Source organism: Oncorhynchus clarkii, chromosome 19, assembly GCF_045791955.1.
Source record: "Oncorhynchus clarkii lewisi isolate Uvic-CL-2024 chromosome 19, UVic_Ocla_1.0, whole genome shotgun sequence".
Lineage (NCBI taxonomy): Eukaryota > Metazoa > Chordata > Actinopteri > Salmoniformes > Salmonidae > Oncorhynchus > Oncorhynchus clarkii.
This window is the reverse complement of record NC_092165.1, coordinates 39,045,355-39,065,070: the sequence shown is the minus strand read 5'-3', so window position 1 is coordinate 39,065,070 and position 19,716 is coordinate 39,045,355. Positions and strand designations below refer to the sequence as shown.

The following is a 19,716-nucleotide window of genomic DNA, read 5'->3' as shown; positions in this document are numbered from 1 at the left end:
TGCCCATTAAGCATACATTGTCCATATTCTGTGTTTCCTTTAAGGTCTCCCTACGCAAACAGGAGATAGCAGACCGTCTCAACGCATGGATCATCTTTAATGAGAAAAACAAGGAGCTTTGTGAATGGCTGACGCAGATGGAAAACAAAGTAGCACACAATGCCGACATCAGCATCGAGGAGATGGTGGAGAAGCTGAAGAAGGTAGGGGGGCTGTACCATGCTGCTTGGCCCACAAGGGGGGTCCTGAGTCTCTGTGATTAAAATATAATCAAAACAGTTTGAACAGTTTCACTCCCTTTGGTGTATATCTTAGTCAGAATTATCTAAATCAAGTTTAGATCAAAATGATAAAAACTTTAAAGTTGAATTGGATTATTAGAACAATAAACCGGCCTGGCACTGTGGAACGTAAACAGTGATTCATTTATCTATTGTCATTTAGATTAGATTTATCCAACAGCCACAGTTCAACGGTTAGACTTTTAAACATATCCAGACTGGTTTTTATCACTCCACTGATTGGCTCCCCCTCAACAGCCGATCAAAGTCCACCGTATGAAAGTAGGGAAGTAAACAGAGATAGTAGCTCTCTACAGACAGAAGATAGAGTGGTGGGGAATGTTCTGAAGGAGGAGACCGAGAGAAGGAGGGAGGGATACAAAGTTTTCAATGTGTTGTGAATTATCGTGCCAGTGAATGGAACGACAGCTGTTTTAATCTCAGCAGCAGGGCCGCTTGGAGAGAGGTGGTTGTCACACTTTGTTGACTGGACAATATTGGACTTTTTAGAACATTGATACCATAATACATGTTATTGGGGGAAATGTTCTCCTATAGAATACCATCATTCACAAAACCTTTCAACCCACACTCACATACCCTCTCCCTCTCATACAAACATTACTTTGACACAACACGTGCACTCATTCAGATACTCATTCCCATTCTGTGTGACTCCCAGGACTGTATGGAGGAGATCAACCTCTTCAGTGAGAATAAAACCCACCTGAAGCTGCTTGGAGAGCAGCTCATCACCGCTAGCAACAAGACCAAGGAGACCGAGGTCAACGACAAGCTGAAGGACATCAACGACCGCTGGCAGCACCTGTTTGATCACATAGAGACCAGGTAAGACCACAGTTGGACCTTTACAACTCTCTGACCACAATATTAGCTTGGTTAGGGCATATCGAGTGCATAGTATATCAGTCTTGCAAATGGATTGATTTCTCTTTGTCATTCAAAACAACACAGAGGATGCATTACAACAACGCATCAGTATAAGACTGTGGTCTGACTGCTGTCAGAACTGGTTCTACCACTAGGGTTAGGTGAGGACAGGACAGGGTAGAACAGCTGCTGCTGCTGCAATGTTCCAAGCTTTGAGATTATAACAGGGAAAGCTTCAGGGAGCCATCACAGGGATATAGTTATTAATCCAGAAACATTAATCCCAATCCAACACAGAGTGGAATGAAGAGAACTGCTGAAATACCTTTACACAGGCTTACCTCTTATGTGTCATCATACAGCATGATGCAATTATTGATGGTACATGCGTGTCTCGGAAAGCAGTAAACACATGATCCATTTAGAGGAATATCAAGGCGGATATATAGAATACCTTAGGACTAATGAGATTGAAAAAAAGATGTTCTAATCTAATGCATCAGGGAGGACTGGTGTATTATGAGACTATGATGCCATTCCAAGTGTAGTCTTCTTGTAACGAACGATTCACCGTGCGTCTGATGGACACTAGGTCTGCAGTGTGCAGCGGGTAAAAACTGTGTCCTCCTTCATGTGTTTTCTTTTTCCACTAACAAGATTTATTTCTGAGATGGCGATCATTAGGTGAAGTGTTTCGAACTCTGGTCACTGATGCGGCCTTGTTTTCTCTGGGCATCATTGGTATAATGATGTCTGCACTCTTCTCTGTTGCAGCCTGTTTACAAGCCTCTGCTAGAATATTTTTAAGAGACTTTTGAGTCATTCTCATCATCCAAGCTTTTTGCATTGCATGTTAGTTAGTAGCATTCATTCAATTGCTATTCATTATTGAGGGTAGCACTGGTATTTGATCTCCAGAGAGAATAGGTTATTCAATCTAACATGCTGGCGTCATTGCTGTTGTTCACAGGCAGGCACTACTATAGCCTATACTAGCCCCCCCCACCCCCAAGTAGTTAATTGGAAACTCGGAGGCCCCACTTGTCAGAGAGAGCCAGCTGACCTGCTCTTCAGTGGAATGTTTTTACTCTGGCCACAGGGGCCAGACATACAGAGTCACTGCGAAGGGGGGGAAGGGGGAGGACTTATCCTCCATGAGAATGAGGGATTTAGCTGGGCCATATGGTGGCTGTTCTTGGCTCTCTCTAACATGGTGTCCAGCTGCCTTGTCTTTCTCTCACTAACAGGAGTCTGCCTGCATAGCAACAACAGGCAGAGGGAGGGGTTTCTATTTGAGTGATATTCTGGACTTGTCTATGGCCATCTGGACCAAGGGACAGGGAGAGGGTTCTCTCTATGAATGACAGGGAGCCTAAAGTTTGAGGTCCTTAGGATTGCGGATAGATATAGGATGGAATAACACAGAGAATGCAGGGCAGGCTGCCCAGCCCACTAACACACTGTCCTTTAAGCCAACCTTGCATGGATGTTTTATCCTGTTAATGAGCTAGTTAGTCCATTCTGCCACTTAGTACTGGTCCATGTGGCGCTATGCAAAGGAATGTGTGGACCCCCAGTTTAGCCTACATATTCTGCCGCTATTCCAGAGACATGGTGTAAAAGTTGGGATGAAATTATTCCGTCTTAGAGCGCATGAGGACAGGATTTGGGCCTCAGTCTCCATGGTTGTTTGTAGCTGTAACCCCCTGTAAGCAGATAAACGTGAGGAATGTCTGCCTGTTGCACTTGAACAAGCTGCTTAACGCGGTGTGGAAACCATTTAGCCTGTTGCTATGTCTCTGCCCTGAGTTCCCTCTCACGACATGTACATGGCAGTTTTCATTTCACCACAACAAGAGGGGAAGGCTACAATTGGCTTTGTGTGTCGTATAGACTAGAGCACTAAGGCTACAATTGGCTTTGTGTATTGGGGGGAAAAGTTAGAGGGCTACAATTGGCTTTAGATCAGTAGGTAAGTGAGAGAGAGGGAGCTGAAAGAGAGATACAGGGTAATAAGAGAGAGTGGTATAGAGGGAGGGGAGATGGCTGGATAGCCCCGGGCCCTCAATTAGCCTCCTCACGGCCCGTTTAGGAAGGATGTCCTGTCAGCTCCACTTCCCATCATCTCCGGTCATCCCATGATGCACTATAATCTTGTGTACAGGTGGTACACAACCTTCCCTCACCAAGACCAGAGCATGCCATCATTGCAATAGCATACATGTGTATAGCATTTCACAATTTCAAAGTCTAATCCTAAAGTCTTCAATGATGCCTACAATGTAGATCTATTGCATTATTAAGCAATGAGTGGTCTTAACTCTGCTATGTGTTGCTCATCGACCTCACAAAGGGGATTTGAATCATCCTTCATTTTATCATGCTTACAACAGGAAGTGTTGTAACTGAGTTGATTTGGAGGTTGACAGTTTATGTTGGTCTGTCATAGGGTCCTGAAATGATGTGTCACCTATTTGGATGAGTGCTTATTACAGACAGGGGACATTTCAGAGTGGTGATGAGTGAGGACCGTGCCTCAGCCTGTGCCTGGGCGGACCCACTGCAGTGTGATATGGAAGATTAGTGAAAGTTGACTTGGTGAAGATTAGATGCGCTGACACTGGCTCAGGCTCACCGGTCGCCTTTGTCCCCCAAAACAAACTGGATGCTCCGTCACCCTGTCCAGCAGCTGCCGTCTGCTGACACAAGGCATTGTGTCATCCATAGGGCCCGTAGCCCCAGCTTCCCCTACCCAAGGCCCCCAAGGCCCCCGCACTCTTCACCATTGTCTGAACGAGGGGCGTGTGAGGCAGATGTTCTGTTGAAAAAACCCCCTCTACGCCAGGAGTCAGCTCAGTGCTCACAAGTCTGATGAGACAGGGATTTGAGTTATATCTGTTTTTCTTTGCTGTAAGTACAGGATTCAGCATGTTTTATTCAGTGTTTGAGTACGGCTGTTAAAAAAGCACTTCTTTGGCCATTCGTCTCCCCTTTATGGTTGAAGTTCCTGTAGCCATGGCGATGCAGTATATCTCAAAGAACTTTGGCACCAGGTTACCAGCTCAGTTGCCATGGTGATTGGTTGAGTTCAGACAAGGGGGTGCAAAATAGAGTTGTCTGTCTGGGGGTGTGTGTCAGGGGTGTGTGTGTGTGTGTGTGTGTGTGTGTGTGTGTGTGTGTGGAAGGGGGTAGTCTGGTGATAATAATGGGTATTGAGTCATAGATTGTATTACTGTTCAGCACTCATATTATATTGAACCATAGCAAGTTTCTTAGCATAACAGACTCATGAGCCGTCATAAAGGTGACAGCATGCAACATGCTCAGACAGTGGGTATCTGAAGTGAATCTTTTCAACACTTTTATGGGAGACACAGTTACACAGTAACATACTTAACATGCCACAGGGATGTGTCTCTTATCTCATTACAAAGTGAATGTAAGACTTAATGTTGCATAGGATTCCTCAGAGACAGAGACATCTGTCTTATGACAGATGAAAGGCTTACCCTGACTTTCTATGTAAATTGGTGTCACTAGATATTTCAAGAGTTGCTGGGTATTGCTCTATGCTGTTCTTTGTATGGTGTCTTTAATTGCTTGGGTGAATGACAGATATACTGTAGGTGGGAGTTAAGCAGTGTTTCCTGGCAGGCAGCACTGCGTCTCTGGTCTTGCCCTTGTTGACAGTCGGGCGACTGCGGCCCAAGATGCCCACCTGTCAGTGTGGTGGAAATAACAGTAATAGTAACGGAAACGGAAACAGAAACAGAAACAGTAACATTAACAGTTGTAGTAATAGTAACAGTAACAGTAGTAGTAACAGTAACAGTAGTAGTAACAGTAACCGTAACATTAGTAACAGTAGTAGTAACAGACACAGTAACATACACAGTAACAGTAACAGTAGTAGTAGTAACAGTAACCGTAACATTAGTAACAGTAGTAGTAACAGACACAGTAACATACACAGTAACAGTAACAGTAGTAACAGTAACAGTAGTAGTAGTAACAGTAACAGTAGTAGTAACATTAACAATAGCAACAGTACCAGTAGTAGTAGTAACAGTAACAGTAGTAGTAGTAGTCACATGAGTAGTAGTAGTAGCAGTAACAGTAGTAACAGTAACAGTAGTAGAGGTAGTAATAGTAACAGTAACAGTAGTAGTAACAGTAACAGTAGTAGTAACAGTAACCGTAACATTAGTAACAGTAACAGTAGTAGTAACAGACACAGAAACAGTAACAGTAGTAGTAACAGTAGTAGTAACAGTAACAGTAGTAACAGTAACAGTAGTAGTAGTAACAGTAACAGTAGTAGTAACATTAACAGTAGTAGTAGTAACAGTAACGGTAGTAGTAACATTAACAGTAGTAAGAGTAACAGTAGTAGTAACAGTAACATGAGTAGTAGCAGTAACCGTAGTAACAGTAACAGTAGTAGTAACAGTAACCGTAACATTAGTAACAGTAACAGTAGTAGTAACAGGCACAGTAACAGAAACAGTAACAGTAGTAGTAACAGTAACAGTAGTAACAGTAACAGTAGTAGTAGTAACAGTAGTAACAGTAAAGGTAGTAGCAGTAACACTAAAGGTAGTAGCTATAACAGTGACAGTAGTAGTAACAGTAACAGTAGTAGTAACATGAGTAGTAGTAGTAGTAACAGTAACAGTAATAGTAGTAACAGTAACAATAGTAGTAGTAACAGTGACCGTAGTAGTAGTAACAGTAACAGTAGTAGTAGTAGTAGTAGTAACAGCAACAGTAGTATTAGTAACAGTAACAGTAGTAGTAACAGTAGTAGTAGTAACAGTGACAGTAACAGTAGTAGTAGTAGTAACAGTGACAGTAACAGTAGTCGTAGTAACAGTAACAGAAGTAGTAGTAGTAACAGGAACAGTAGTAGTGGTAGTAACAGGAACAGTAGTAGTAACAGTAGCAGTAGTAGTAACAGTAGCAGTAGTAGTAACAGTAGAAGTAGTAGTAGTAACAGTAAGAGTAGTAGTAGTAACAGTAACCGTAGTAGTAGTAACAGTAACAGTGGCAGTAGTAGTAACAGTAACAGTGGCAGTAGTAGTAACAGTAACAGTGGTAGTAGTGACAGTAACAGTAGTAACAGTAAAAGTAGTAGTAACAGTAACAGTAGTGGTAGTAACAGTAACCGTAGTAGTAGTAACAGTAACAGTAGTAGTAGTAGTAACAGTAACAGTGGCAGTAGTAGTAACAGTAGTAGTAGTAGTAGTAGTAACAGTAACAGTGGCAGTAGTAGTAACAATAACAGTGGTAGTAACAGTAGTAACAGTAACAGTAGTAGTTACAGTAACAGCAGTAGTAGTAACAGTAACAGAAACAGTAACAGTAGTAGTAGTAACACGAGTAGTAGTAGTAACAGTAACAGTAGTAACAGTAGTAGTAGTAGTAACAGTAACAGTAGTAGTAGTAACAGTAACAGTAGTAGTAGTAACAGTAGTAGTTGTAACAGTGACAGTAACAGTAGTAGTAGTAACAGTAGCAGTAGTAGTAGTAACAGTAACAGTAGTAGTAGTAGTAACAGTAACAGTAGGACCATTAAAGCTAATAGTAGTAACAGTAACAGTAGTAGTAGTAACAGTGACAGTAGTAGTAGTAACAGTGACAGTAGTAGTAGTAACAGTGACAGTAGTAGTAGTAGTAACAGTGACAGTAGTAGTAGTAACAGTAACTGTAGTAGTAGTAACAGTAAAGGTAGTAGCTATAACAGTAACAGTAGTAGTAGTAACAGTAGTAGTAGTAACAGTAACTGTAGTAACAGTAACAGTAGTAACAGTAAAGGTAATAGCAGTAACAGTAAAGGTAGTAGTAGTAACAGTAACAGTAGTAGTAGTAGTAGTAGTAACAGTAGTAGTAGTAACAGTAACTGTAGTAACAGTAAAGGTAATAGCAGTAACAGTAAAGGTAGTAGTAGTAACAGTAACAGTAGTAGTAGTAACAGTGACAGTAGTAGTAGTAACAGTGACAGTAGTAGTAGTAACAGTGTCAGTAGTAGTAGTAACAGTAACTGTAGTAGTAGTAACATTAGTAACAGTAACAGTAAAGGTAGTAGCTATAACAGTAACAGTAGTAGTAGTAACAGTAACTGTAGTAGTAGTAACAGTAACAGTAGTAACAGTAAAGGTAATAGCAGGAACAGTAAAGGTAGTAGTAGTAACAGTAACAGTAGTAGTAGGAACAGTAACTGTAGTAGTAGTAACTGTAGTAACAGTAACAGTAGTAGTAGTAACAGTAGTAACAGTAAAGGTAGTAGCAGTAACACTAAAGGTAGTAGCTATAACAGTGGCAGTAGTAGTAGTAACAGTAACAGTAGTAGTAGTAGTAACAGTAGTAACAGTAAAAGTAGTAGCAGTAACACTAAAGGTAGTAGCTATAACAGTGCCAGTAGTAGTAGTAACAGTAACAGTAGTAGTAGTAACAGTAACATTGGTAGTAGCATGCCTCGGCCCTGTAATCCCTTTAGCGCTAGACCAACTTTAACTTGAGTTTTTATGGCTCTGGCTCTAATCTCCAGGCAGGTACCAGGACTCATGGCTGTCCCTCAGGTACACTGACCTCCCAGCAGCCCCCCCATCAGCCCACTCCCACAGTCCACTGACACCTTGAACAATGGCTGCTGCCCTGCCAGCTGGAGGCCTAGCTCATAACTTACTGGATGTAGGTGTATAATGAGTTGTTTTGGCAGATGCTCCCATCTACAGCCAATTACAGAGCCAGTACGGTGGTATCTTGTCTGTGCAACATAAACAGATACTTTTTTTTATAAAGGAATAAAGTACTTACTAGTGTGTCTGTGTGTGTGTGTGTGTGTGTGTGTGATATGTAAGTACATTTCCCTGTGCCCGTGCATATTGCTGAGGAGAGGTGCTGATCTAGTCTGGTCCAGCGTGGCTGAGGCTGAGGGAGGGGGGAGGGGACAGGCTGACTGCAGAGAGTATGAGGCAGGCAGAGCGGGGGGAAGCGCTTGCTAACGGGTGAACCGCCGTGGAGTAGCCTCCTCACTAGCCCAGCCGTAAGTACCTTTCTCTCCCTAATCCCCCAGCCCTCACGCCCCTACACACAGCAAGCATGGGACTCAATAGGTGGCTGGGTTAAAGAGGAGCGGAAAAGGGTGTTGTGTTGTGTCTGTGAGAGAGAGAGAGAGAGAGAGGGAGAGGGAGAGATAGAGAGCAAGAATGAGGGGGGATGGGCTGTGCTTTGTCACTGCATGCAAGTAGCAGCCACAGCCGCAGCTTTTGCCATTCAGACTCAGCGTGATGGCTAACACAAGGCTGGCTCATTGTGTATTTTTGCATGGTGTCAGTGTATGTTTATTTGCCATTCATGTTCAGACAGAGTTGTCCGTAGCTCCAGTCTCTCTCAGTATGATGCATGTTATTAATTCAGTCTCTCCTCCACTACCAGGCATCATCCTCAGGTACACAGAACCTTAATCCACCACAGCCTGCAGCAGTATTCTCTGGATGCCTCAGTGATGAACACAATTACTCAGCCAAAAATAGACACACAACAACACTGTATGTCTGTCTTTCTTCCTCTCTCTCGCTCTGTTGCTCGTTCTCAGCAGATCAGTTTAGAATTGGAGTCTGTACCTTGTCTATGCGGGTGGAATGACAACAGTTATGAGCAAGCCTGATAGCAGCATGTTTCTGGTTTTTCTCTTGTGTTGCATCAGATCTCTGGTTTGCTAGTCAGGTTACAAGCACCGGTCGGGCACCTTGCATTACAATGGTGGTGTCTCATAGCTGAGGGAGTAAGTGGATATCTCTCTGGACCGTATAATGAGAGCAGCCAGTGGTCAAGCTGTGTAGTAGTAGACATGCACAGGTTTGTTTGTGGGAGATTCCAGTGGAATGCTCAGTGGCGGGTCACATGACAGTGGAATGCTCTTCATGCATTGTGTCACCTCCTGCAGAGGAACGCACTGATTTAGGTCATTGACCAGTGGAAATGAAATCGCAGTGTAGTGCTCTACATTTTTGGCAGACGTCATTCAGAGGACCGTGCTGATATAGGTCATGCTCTAATGTAGGGATGGGCAGCTGGCGGCCCCCCTTTTGTAGGCCAAGATTTAACAAGTGTCAAAACTCTATTGGAGGGATGTGACATCATTCTTCCATGAAAAATCCGTCATTTGGTGTTTTGTTGATGGTGGTGGAAAGTGCTGTCTCAGGCACCGCAACCGAATCTCCCATAAGCAGTCGATTGGGTTGAGCTCTGGTGGCCTGCCCAGTATTTTTATACATGACCCTAAAGATTGATGGGATGTTAACACCTGTGTGGAAGCACCTGCTTTCAATATACTTTGTATCTCTTGTTTACTCAAATGTTTCCATTATTTAGGCAGTTACAGTGTATCTGGTTTCAATGTCATTGCTTGGGAGGGATAGTAAATAGGTGAAGAATTGTGCCACTGGTGACAAACTGGATGGATGGATGAAGGATGAAGAAACTTCCTGATTTCACTGATTTGATTGGTCTATTTATTTATTGATTGACTGACTAACTGATTAGATTGACTCCCCAGGGTGAGGAAGCTAAAGGAGACTCTGGTGACAGTGCAGCAGCTGGATAAGAACATGAGCAACCTGCGGACGTGGCTGTCACGGATCGAGGCCGAGCTGGCCAAGCCCGTGGTCTACAGCGTCTGCCACAGTGATGAGATCCAGAGGAAGCTGGCTGAGCAGCAGGTGGGTACTAGGGGACAGGTGTCAGACACCCCACACACTAACCACAAACACCATTCAGTACAGGCTGTTTAACATTAACTGAATATGTTTAGTTTACATAGTCTCTGTGGGTCAGAAAGCTGAGGGGAGGAATGTAGAGTGAAATATATTTTTTGACACTTTTGAATGTGGTATGCTGTATTGGGGTCCCAGCGGGTTACAGAGAGCAGGAGACATGCTATCACACCAGTGGGGGGAGATGTGCTGTAATGAAGCTACTGTAGGTTTCCGAGAGCTAAGAATGCAGGTGGAAATGGACTTTAGCCTTAATAGTCCTGCTTCCCGCTTCCTACACATGTTCTTTGGGAACAGTGTAATGGAGCCGTGCTTCATAGAGAGGGAAAAACAGTCTCCTGTGGCTCCTGAGAAAGGGCTATTCTGGTCATTACAGGGAGTGAGGGAACACTCAGATGCATTTGGAAATGACACTTACATTGCTGTGCTCTCCAGGCCTCCAGGTTTGGCCAGGGCAACGCCAGATTCCATAGAACAAACCGCAGCTTCTGAAAGATTCTATTGTTCTGACAGGAGATGTGTTGTGGAGGTTGAGGACTCACTTCAAAAGCAATGGGTGTTACTCAGGTGTATCTAAACAGTTGACTCTATCTTCCTGTGTCTGTATGCAGGATTTGCAGCGGGACATTGAGCAGCACACGGAGGGCGTAGCGTCAGTTCTGACTCTCTGTGATGTTCTTCTCCACGATGCTGATGCCTGCGGGAGCGACACAGAGAACGACTCCATCCAACAGACCACCCGCAGCTTGGACCGTCGCTGGAGGAACATCTGTGCCATGTCCATGGAGAGGAGGATGAGGTGAGGCATGAACTCACACATACACACATACAGTACACATGCACACAAACACAGACACAGATGAACGACTGTCAAAAAGGTAAGCCCCTCGTATATAGCTTATAAATTCTTTCTACAACCTCTTCCTTTTAGGATTGAGGAAACATGGCGACTGTGGTGTAAGCTCCTGGATGACTACTCCCGCTTTGAGGACTGGCTGAGGACAGCTGAGCGCACCGCGGCCAACCCTGTCTCGGCGGATGTCCTCTACACCAGCGCCAAGGAGGAACTCAAGAAGTTTGAGGTCAGCAAAAACACCCATTGATGACCTATGAACCCTCACACCAAAATGTTCTCGACATGTCTGCCACTGAACTTTTGAGAAAGCTTTTGGTCAGAGTATTCATTCTGTTTATGAGTAGTCAGGTTCTCATGTGGTGACGAGAGACAATTAACCTTCGGCCTTCCGTGTTTGTGTGGATTACTAACAGAGATTAGCCTGGTTAATCTGGGCTCTGCTGAAGCCCTCTCTTTTTCTTGAGAGCAACCAGAGTAGCTGTACGACACTATTATTTACCAAATATGATTGTCTTGCTCTTCCAGTATGTTTCCATGGCTGAAATGATGTTACAACCTGATGAAGACAGCTTGGCTGTCGAAACATTGGTTATTAAATGATTCCATCTGAGCTCCTAGAGTGTGCGGCTCTCCTTTAATTTTTCAAGTGTTCTACTCTGCTAGCCAGCACTTCGCCTAAACAGGTGTGCGTTTCTTTTGCCTCCAGATTGACCATGGTTGATATTGAACATTTAATTGGCATAATCGTGCATGTAATTGTTGAACTATATCGAATAGAGGAATCAATGTTGGCGTTGATTACATGTATTCACCGGGAAGCGCTGCCATGTTTTTCATCTATTCTTCGACTCTAGAGTGCAGAACACAATGTGTTTCTCCATTCAACATCAATCCAATATCACTCTTAAAATATATTTGATGTCAGTCTTAACCCAGACCTATCTCCCTGCCCCCCTACCCCCTGATTCCACCCCCAGGCTTTCCAGAGGCAGGTCCATGAGAGGCTGACCCAGCTGGAGCTGGTCAACAAGCAGTATCGCCGTCTGGCCAGAGAGAACCGCACTGACGCCTCCAGCAAACTCAAGGTCATGGTTCACGAGGGCAACCAGCGCTGGGACAGCCTGCAGAAGAGGGTGGCCGCCATTCTCCGTAGACTCAAGGTGAGAGGGTCAGATGTCAGGGGATAGGGGTTAAGGGTGAGAGGAGTTATCAATATTTCCTCACTGAATCAGTTACCCTAAGGTCAACATCTGAAATTCTGGTGGGTAAGGTCAAGTCAGAATGGGAATGTGAACAGATTGGGGTTATTCAAGAGTCACGTAAAAACACGCCCTATCTTATAGTGCTGATGTGTAAGGTCACCAGTGTGCTATTTTAGGTTCTGAGTGTAGATGTGAGTAGTGATCTGAGTGATGCGTTAGCTCAGCATCAGCACTAAGCCTGCTGTATTTAGGTCACCTCTCTGATGGTGAAAAAGCAAGGACAGTCATGTTGCCAAGCAGCTGTTAACATTGTGGCATGTGGTTGGAGCCAGATGGAGGATCTTTTTTAAAAGAAGCATCTGATTAGGGACCTTCACTTCTGTCGCCCTCTGCCCCTTCCCCACATTGCCTGGACAGAGCAGCTAAATTCTCTCTCTATAGGACATTTCCATATATGCTATGAATATACTTTCTCCTTTGCCAAGAATAAATCCGTTATTCCACATTAGATTGAATGAACTTGCTTTCAATCTAGTTCAATATCAATGCTGATGATTTCTGATTTTGAAATAACAATGCACTGTTATTTCCTATGCTGATTAGTGCTGGTTTTACAAATCACTCAATTTAAGTGATCCACTAAATCTCTACTAAATGTCTGAATGTTAATATTTTATTCGGTTGTCCCCTGCAGCACTTTACCTCTCAGAGGGAAGACTTTGAGGGCACACGGGAGGGTATCCTGGTCTGGCTCACTGAGATGGACCTGCAGCTAACCAACGTTGAGCACTTCTCAGAGAGCGACATCGAGGACAAGATGAGGCAGCTCAATGTACGTTGACTCCCACTGGCCACTATAGTCTATCCATCTTCCTTTCCTTTTCCTCTATTGATACGATGTGTTTATGCTTAATGTTTGGCTGGCGGGTTGATAGCTGATCTCTCTCTCTCTGGTCTCCCCTCCTTCAGGGCTTCCAGCAGGAGATCACTCTGAACACCAATAAGATCGATGCTCTGATCGTGTTTGGGGAGAACCTGATCCAGAAGAGTGCTCCTCTGGACGCCGTGCTGATAGAGGATGAGCTGGAGGAGCTGCACTCCTACTGCCAGGAGGTGTTTGGCAGGGTGGCCCGCTTCCACCACCGCCTCATCAACAGACGCCCGGTCAGTGGGCTGCATCTCTTTTCACCGCAACACTATGACACACTCTACCTCACCTCATTTAACAGTCAAATAGTCATATACAGTGCCTTGCGAAAGTATTCGGCCCCCTTGAACTTTGCGACCTTTTGCCACATTTCAGGCTTCAAACATAAAGATATACAACTGTATTTTTTTGTGAAGAATCAACAACAAGTGGGACACAATCATGAAGTGGAACGACATTTATTGGATATTTCAAACTTTTTTAACAAATCAAAAACTGGAAAATTGGGCGTGCAAAATTATTCAGCCCCCTTAAGTTAATACTTTGTAGCGCCACCTTTTGCTGCGATTACAGCTGTAAGTCGCTTGGGGTATGTCTCTATCAGTTTTGCACATCGAGAGACTGACATTTTTTCCCATTCCTCCTTGCAAAACAGCTTGAGCTCAGTGAGGTTGGATGGAGAGCATTTGTGAACAGCAGTTTTCAGTTCTTTCCACAGATTCTCGATTGGATTCAGGTCTGGACTTTGACTTGGCCATTCTAACACCTGGATATGTTTATTTTTGAATGTTTTGGATCATTGTCTTGTTGGAAGACAAATCTCCGTCCCAGTCTCAGGTCTTTTGCAGACTCCATCAGGTTTTCTGATGGAGGTCCTGTATTTGGCTCCATCCATCTTCCCATCAATTTTAACCATCTTCCCTGTCCCTGCTGAAGAAAAGCAGGCCCAAACCATGATGCTGCCACCACCATGGTTGACAGTGGGGATGGTGTGTTCAGCTGTGTTGCTTTTACGCCAAACATAACGTTTTGCATTGTTGCCAAAAAGTTCAATTTTGGTTTCATCTGACCAGAGCACCTTCTTCCACATGTTTGGTGTGTCTCCCAGGTGGCTTGTGGCAAACTTTAAACTACACTTTTTATGGATATCTTTAAGAAATGGCTTTCTTCTTGCCACTCTTCCATAAAGGCCAGATTTGTGCAATACACGACTGATTGTTGTCCTATGGACAGAGTCTCCCACCTCAGCTGTAGATCTCTGCAGTTCATCCAGAGTGATCATGGGCCTCTTGGCTGCATTTCTGATCAGTCTTCTCCTTGTATGAGCTGAAAGTTTAGAGGGACGGCCAGGTCTTGGTAGATTTGCAGTGGTCTGATACTCCTTCCATTTCAATATTATCGCTTGCACAGTGCTCCTTGTTTAAAGCTTAGGAAATCTTTTTGTATCCAAATCCGGCTTTAAACTTCTTCACAACAGTATCCCGGACCTGCCTGGTGTGTTCCTTGTTCTTCATGATGCTCTCTGCGCTTTTAACGGACCTCTGAGACTATCACAGTGCAGGTGCATTTATACGGAGACTTGATTACACACAGGTGGATTGTATTTATCATCATTAGTCATTTAGGTCAACATTGGATCATTCAGAGATCCTCACTGAACTTCTGGAGAGAGTTTGCTGCACTGAAAGTAAAGGGGCTGAATAATTTTGCACGCCCAATTTTTCAGTTTTTGAATTGTTAAAAAAGTTTGAAATATCCAATAAATGTCGTTCCACTTCATGATTGTGTCCCACTTGTTCACAAAAAAATACAGTTTTATATCTTTATGTTTGAAGCCTGAAATGTGGCAAAAGGTCGCAAAGTTCAAGGGGGCCGAATACTTTCGCAAGGCACTGTAACTCCAGTCTGTGAAACTGTGGATATGAATCCATTTCATTCCTGGACAATTACACTTACAAACAAGATGCTTTTTAGGAAAGTATAATTGGAAATGCTATGCATCTACACAGTATGACTGAAGGTTGGTATCCCTACCTCTTTCTCCCTCAGGTTCTGGAGGAGGAGCGGGACCTGTCTGACCGCGACACAGATCTGGAGGACTCAGCGGAGCTGGCTGGAAGTTCCTGGGGGGAGGAAGATGAAGAGGAAAAGGAAGAGGATGAGTCCCGAGTGACGGGCGAGTTATTGGGACGACAGGCCGGGTGCCGTCTCTTGGCCCCCCCTCTGGAGTGTTCGGGGCGAGAGACCCCGGTCAGCGTGGACTCTATCCCCCTGGAGTGGGACCACACTGTGGATGTGGGGGGATCTTCATCCCATGAGGATGAGGAGGATGCTACCTACTATAGCGCCATGTCAGGTAATGACCACTGATAGACTTCTCTAGTCTCTTGTACCTGGCTTTGTCTCAGTCTTTGTTACCAGGTGAATGAACACGAATGAAGAAGAGTGTGCTGAAGAGAGCCATTCTATCCATAGTGGTCCAAGAGAAAAGTACCTATTGATACCCTTCTTTTGTTGCAGATGTAGAAATCACTGAGAGCTCAGAGTCCTTTGTTAAGGCAACTGCCAAAGCATTGAGAGCAGTCTCGGGTAGGCACTGTGTCCTGCATGTGTGGTTATGCTGCTGTGTGGTTATGACGCCCCCCCCCCCCCCCCCTTCTCAGCTCTGCTATCCCCCTTCCCCTGGACATACAGGCCTACAGATTGGTTTTGTACATTATTGGATGTTAATAACACTGTCCCACCACAGGCCTTGACCATGACTTGACCCTAACCACCTGCATCTGTATATCTTCATACACACCACTGCATGATTATACAGTACATCACTGGATTTTATTGATGGTATTTGTAGATTCACTATTTGATTACTGAGTGTTCTGCTGCATGTAGTCAGTTGTCACGGCATTCTCATGGCATCTCCTTTGGTCGAGTGTGCATGTACATTTGGTTAAAAAAGAAAATCTGTGTTTTCAGCATAAGTGAATCTCAAAGTGGCCACAGGGGAGCCCAACTGCCCATGACCACTCAGTGAACCTAGAACTATCTTGCCCTAGTCTGACTTGCTTCCTCCTCTTGTTCCCCATCCCAGTGAAGTCGGTGACAGACCCCCCCAGCTGGCACTCCCCTGAGCCACAGGAGAGGAAACATGTTCCCAGGGACATCATCCTGGGCCTGGGCTCCTCTCCCACCCACATCACCAGCACCCCCTTTCACCAGCAGGGCTATGTAAGTCACCATACTGTCTGCCTGTTATTTCTCAAAACACACAAATGAAACTGTATATACAGTAACATCATTGGATAAAGACATAACTGTTAGTTGATGATAGTGCTGATAGGTAGTGACATTGGCATGTCGGTGTTCGTGGGCCAGGTCAAGCTGATGTCAGAGTGCAGTGGCAGTATCGACAGTGTGAAGAGGGTCAAACTGATCTTGAATGATGAGGAGCTGGAGGACCAAGGCCTCACCACGTTAACCACCGCAGACAAACAGACTGGTAGGTGTCATTGATAACACACACTGATCTACAGCCATTTATATTCTGTCTGCTATATCTATATCTGCTAGCCTGGTCCCAGATTTGTTGCAAAGTTTGGAAAGACAGCACAAAGAGATTTGGGACTAGGCTTTACATCTGCCACAATGGCCTTTATAACCATTGTGACCTGTTGTCGTGCAGGTGTGATCGAACGCTGGGAGCTGTTGCAGGCCCAGGCCCTCAGTGACGAGCTGTGCATCAAACAGGACCTGCAGCAGTGGCAGAAGCTGAACTCTGACCTCAATGAGATCACTTCCTGGCTGGGCCATGTGCTGCCAGAGCTAGAGAGGCTGCAGAGGCTGGCCCCGGCTACCAGCATCCGAGACATGGAGGGCAACATCAGGAGACTCAAGGTGAGGGCCCAAGTATGACACATCTCCTGTGATGCCAGTGGGGCAACAATAGACAAAAACTAGGGATTGTTATTTCATTAGTAAAAGAGATGAATGTGAATCATTATTTGATTTATGGACAAACAAGAAACACAATTTTCCTGTTCTCTGTCCAGGAGATGCAGAAGACGTTCAACAGCTACAAGTCTCTGATGATCTCCATCAACCTGAGTGGTCAGGACTTCCAGTGTGGGGACAGCGCTGAGCTGCAGGAGCTGCAGGAGGGCCTGAGGACAGCCAATCACAGCTGGACACAGGCCTGCGTCGGCCTGGAGAGCTGGGAAGAACGACTGCAGAGCGCACTCATGCAGTGCCAGGTGAGGGAAACAACTCGATACAATACACTCTGAGGTCAAATCTCAAATGATACCGTATTCCCCATAGTACACTACGCATATAGAAATGAAAATCAGTAGATAGTTCTGACGTCATCCACATATTTCTATGGAATACTCCTAATGGAGCATGAAGTATTTGAAGCACGCCATATTGTTGAAGGTGGCTGAATCAAATATATTTATAACTAACCTGTCGTTTACACTGCTAGCAAATTAAGCATAGTGGGCATAACAAGCAAGGTGGTGGGCAAAGCCAAGCACGAGCTAGCAAGATCCTAACTACCTCATCCCCATATTGTTATTTATTTATTTTTTGCTCCTTTGCACCACAGTATCTCTACTTGCACATTCATCTTCTGCACATCCATCACTCCAGTGTTTAATTGCTAAATTGTAATTACTTCGCCACTATGGCCTATTTTATTGCCTTGCCTCCCTAATCTTACCTATTGTGTTATTGCCTGTAAATTTGTTTATTCCATGTGTAACTCTGTGTTGTTGTTTGTGTCGCACTGCCTTGCTTTATCTTGGCCAGGTCGCAGTTGTAAATGAGAACTTGTTCTCAACTGGCCTACCTGGTTAATTAAAGGTGAAATAAATAAATAAATACAATTATTGGCGCATTTTAGCATGCAATTCGACCCTGCACTCCTTTTAAACAATGCTTTTTTTTTTACTTTGGCAAAGCATCAAGTCTATAAAATTTTGTTTATAAAATATTCTAGTTTTGGGAACAGAAAAACATATTGAGATCAGATGTTTCATCGATGAGAGAATTGGCAGAATGTTGACCCAGTTCTATCCTCTCCCACTACCCGCAGCTGGACTTCCTCTCACTACCATATTTGGTGGTGAGAAAATGTTCTAAACGAATGCTTCAGCTTTATAGCCCCTGTGACGAGTCTGGGTTACTCTTTCTATCTGTGGCTGAATAGCACCAAAAAAAATCGCTAACGATTGTGGTGAAAGTGGCCGTAACTAGCAAAGGATCATGGTCGATGTAGTTGTTTTCATCTTGCCTGAGAAATTCAACAGGGAGCCTCCTCGTTGCCTGTGATTGATTTCTGTCAGAACTACAAATGACGACACATGTACAGTGAGCTCCAAAAGTATTGAGATAGAATAATAGTGAAGACATCAACACTATGAAATAACACATATGTAATCATGTAGTAACCAAAAAAGTGTTAAACAAATCTAAATATATTTTATATTCGAGATTCTTCAAAGTAGTCAACCTTTGCCTCGATGACAGCTTTGCACATTCTTGGCATTCTCTCAACCAGCTTCATGAGGTAGTCACCTGGAATGCATTTCAATTAACTGGTGTGCCTTGTTAAAAGTTAATTTGTAGAATTTCTTTCCTTCTTAATGCGTTTGAGTCAAACAGTTGTGTTGTGACAAGGTATGGGTGGTATACAGAAGATAGCCCTATTAGGTAAAAGACCAAATCCATATTATGGCAAAAACGGCTCAAATAAGCAGAGAAATGACAGTCCATCATTACTTTAAGACATGAATGTCAGTCAACCCGGAAAATTTCAAGAACTTTGAAAGTTTCTTCAAATACAGTCGCATAAAACAACAAGCACTATGATGAAACTGGCTTTTATGAGGACCGCCACAGGAAAGGAAGACCCAGAGTTACCTCTGCTGCAGAGGATAAGTTCATTAGAGTTAATTGCACCTCAGATTGCAGCCCAAAATAACAGACACATATTAACATCAACTGTTCAGAGGAGACTAAGTGAATCAGGCCTTCATGGTCAAATTGCTGCAAGGAAACCACTACTAAAGGACACCAATAAGAGGAAGAGACTTTCTTGGGCCAAGAAACACGAGCAATGAACATTAGACCGGTGGAAATCTGTCCTTTGGTCTGATATAAGATTTTTGGTTCCAACCGCTGTGTCTTTATGAGACGCAGAGTAGGTGAACGGATGATCTCCACATGTGTGGTTCCCACCTTGAAGCACGGAGGAGGAGGTGCGAGGATGTGGGGGTGCTTTTCTGGTGACAGTGTCAGAGAATTATTTACAATTCAAGGCACACTTAACCAACATGGCTACCACAGCATTCTGCAGTGATACGGCATCCCATCTGGTTTGTGCTAAGTGGGGCTGTCATTTGTTTTTCAAAAGGACAATGACCCAAAACACACCTCCAGGATGTGCAATGGCTATTTGACCAAAGAGAGGAATGGAGTGCTGGATCAGATGACCTGGCCTCCACAAGCATTTGACCTCAACCCAATTGAGATGGTTTGAGATGAGTTGGACAGCAGAGTGAAGGAAAAGCAGCCAACAAGTGCTCAGCACATGTCAAATCAAATCAAATGTTATTGGTCACATACACATGGTTAGCAGATGTTAATGCGAGTGTAGCGAAATGCTTGCGCTTCTAGTTCCGACCATGCTTTCCACCTTCCTGACACCACACTCTGAGGGCCCTCACCTCCTCCCTTTAGGCTGTCTCGTCATTGTTGGTAATCAAGCCTACCACTGTAGTGT

At 44.1% G+C, this 19,716-nt stretch overlaps 1 protein-coding gene across 14 annotated transcripts in view; it reads left to right on the top strand.

Moving 5' to 3' along the window:
- The window catches only part of LOC139375161 (spectrin repeat containing, nuclear envelope 2b), a 143,586-nt gene that overhangs the window by 118,085 nt on the left and 5,785 nt on the right, over positions 1-19,716 (top strand). For 12 of the 14 annotated variants that reach the window (XM_071116696.1, XM_071116688.1, XM_071116699.1 and 9 more), the window contains 14 exons: positions 45-203; positions 964-1,130; positions 9,733-9,895; positions 10,561-10,748; positions 10,881-11,031; positions 11,783-11,965; positions 12,702-12,839; positions 12,977-13,171; positions 14,985-15,291; positions 15,456-15,524; positions 16,027-16,163; positions 16,311-16,434; positions 16,618-16,829; positions 16,985-17,185. In XM_071116696.1, the coding sequence (XP_070972797.1) occupies positions 45-203; positions 964-1,130; positions 9,733-9,895; positions 10,561-10,748; positions 10,881-11,031; positions 11,783-11,965; positions 12,702-12,839; positions 12,977-13,171; positions 14,985-15,291; positions 15,456-15,524; positions 16,027-16,163; positions 16,311-16,434; positions 16,618-16,829; positions 16,985-17,185 (2,394 nt within the window). The remainder of the gene's footprint in view (positions 1-44; positions 204-963; positions 1,131-9,732; positions 9,896-10,560; positions 10,749-10,880; positions 11,032-11,782; positions 11,966-12,701; positions 12,840-12,976; positions 13,172-14,984; positions 15,292-15,455; positions 15,525-16,026; positions 16,164-16,310; positions 16,435-16,617; positions 16,830-16,984; positions 17,186-19,716) is intronic. The other 2 variants (XM_071116691.1, XM_071116690.1) reach the window with 1 other exon arrangement.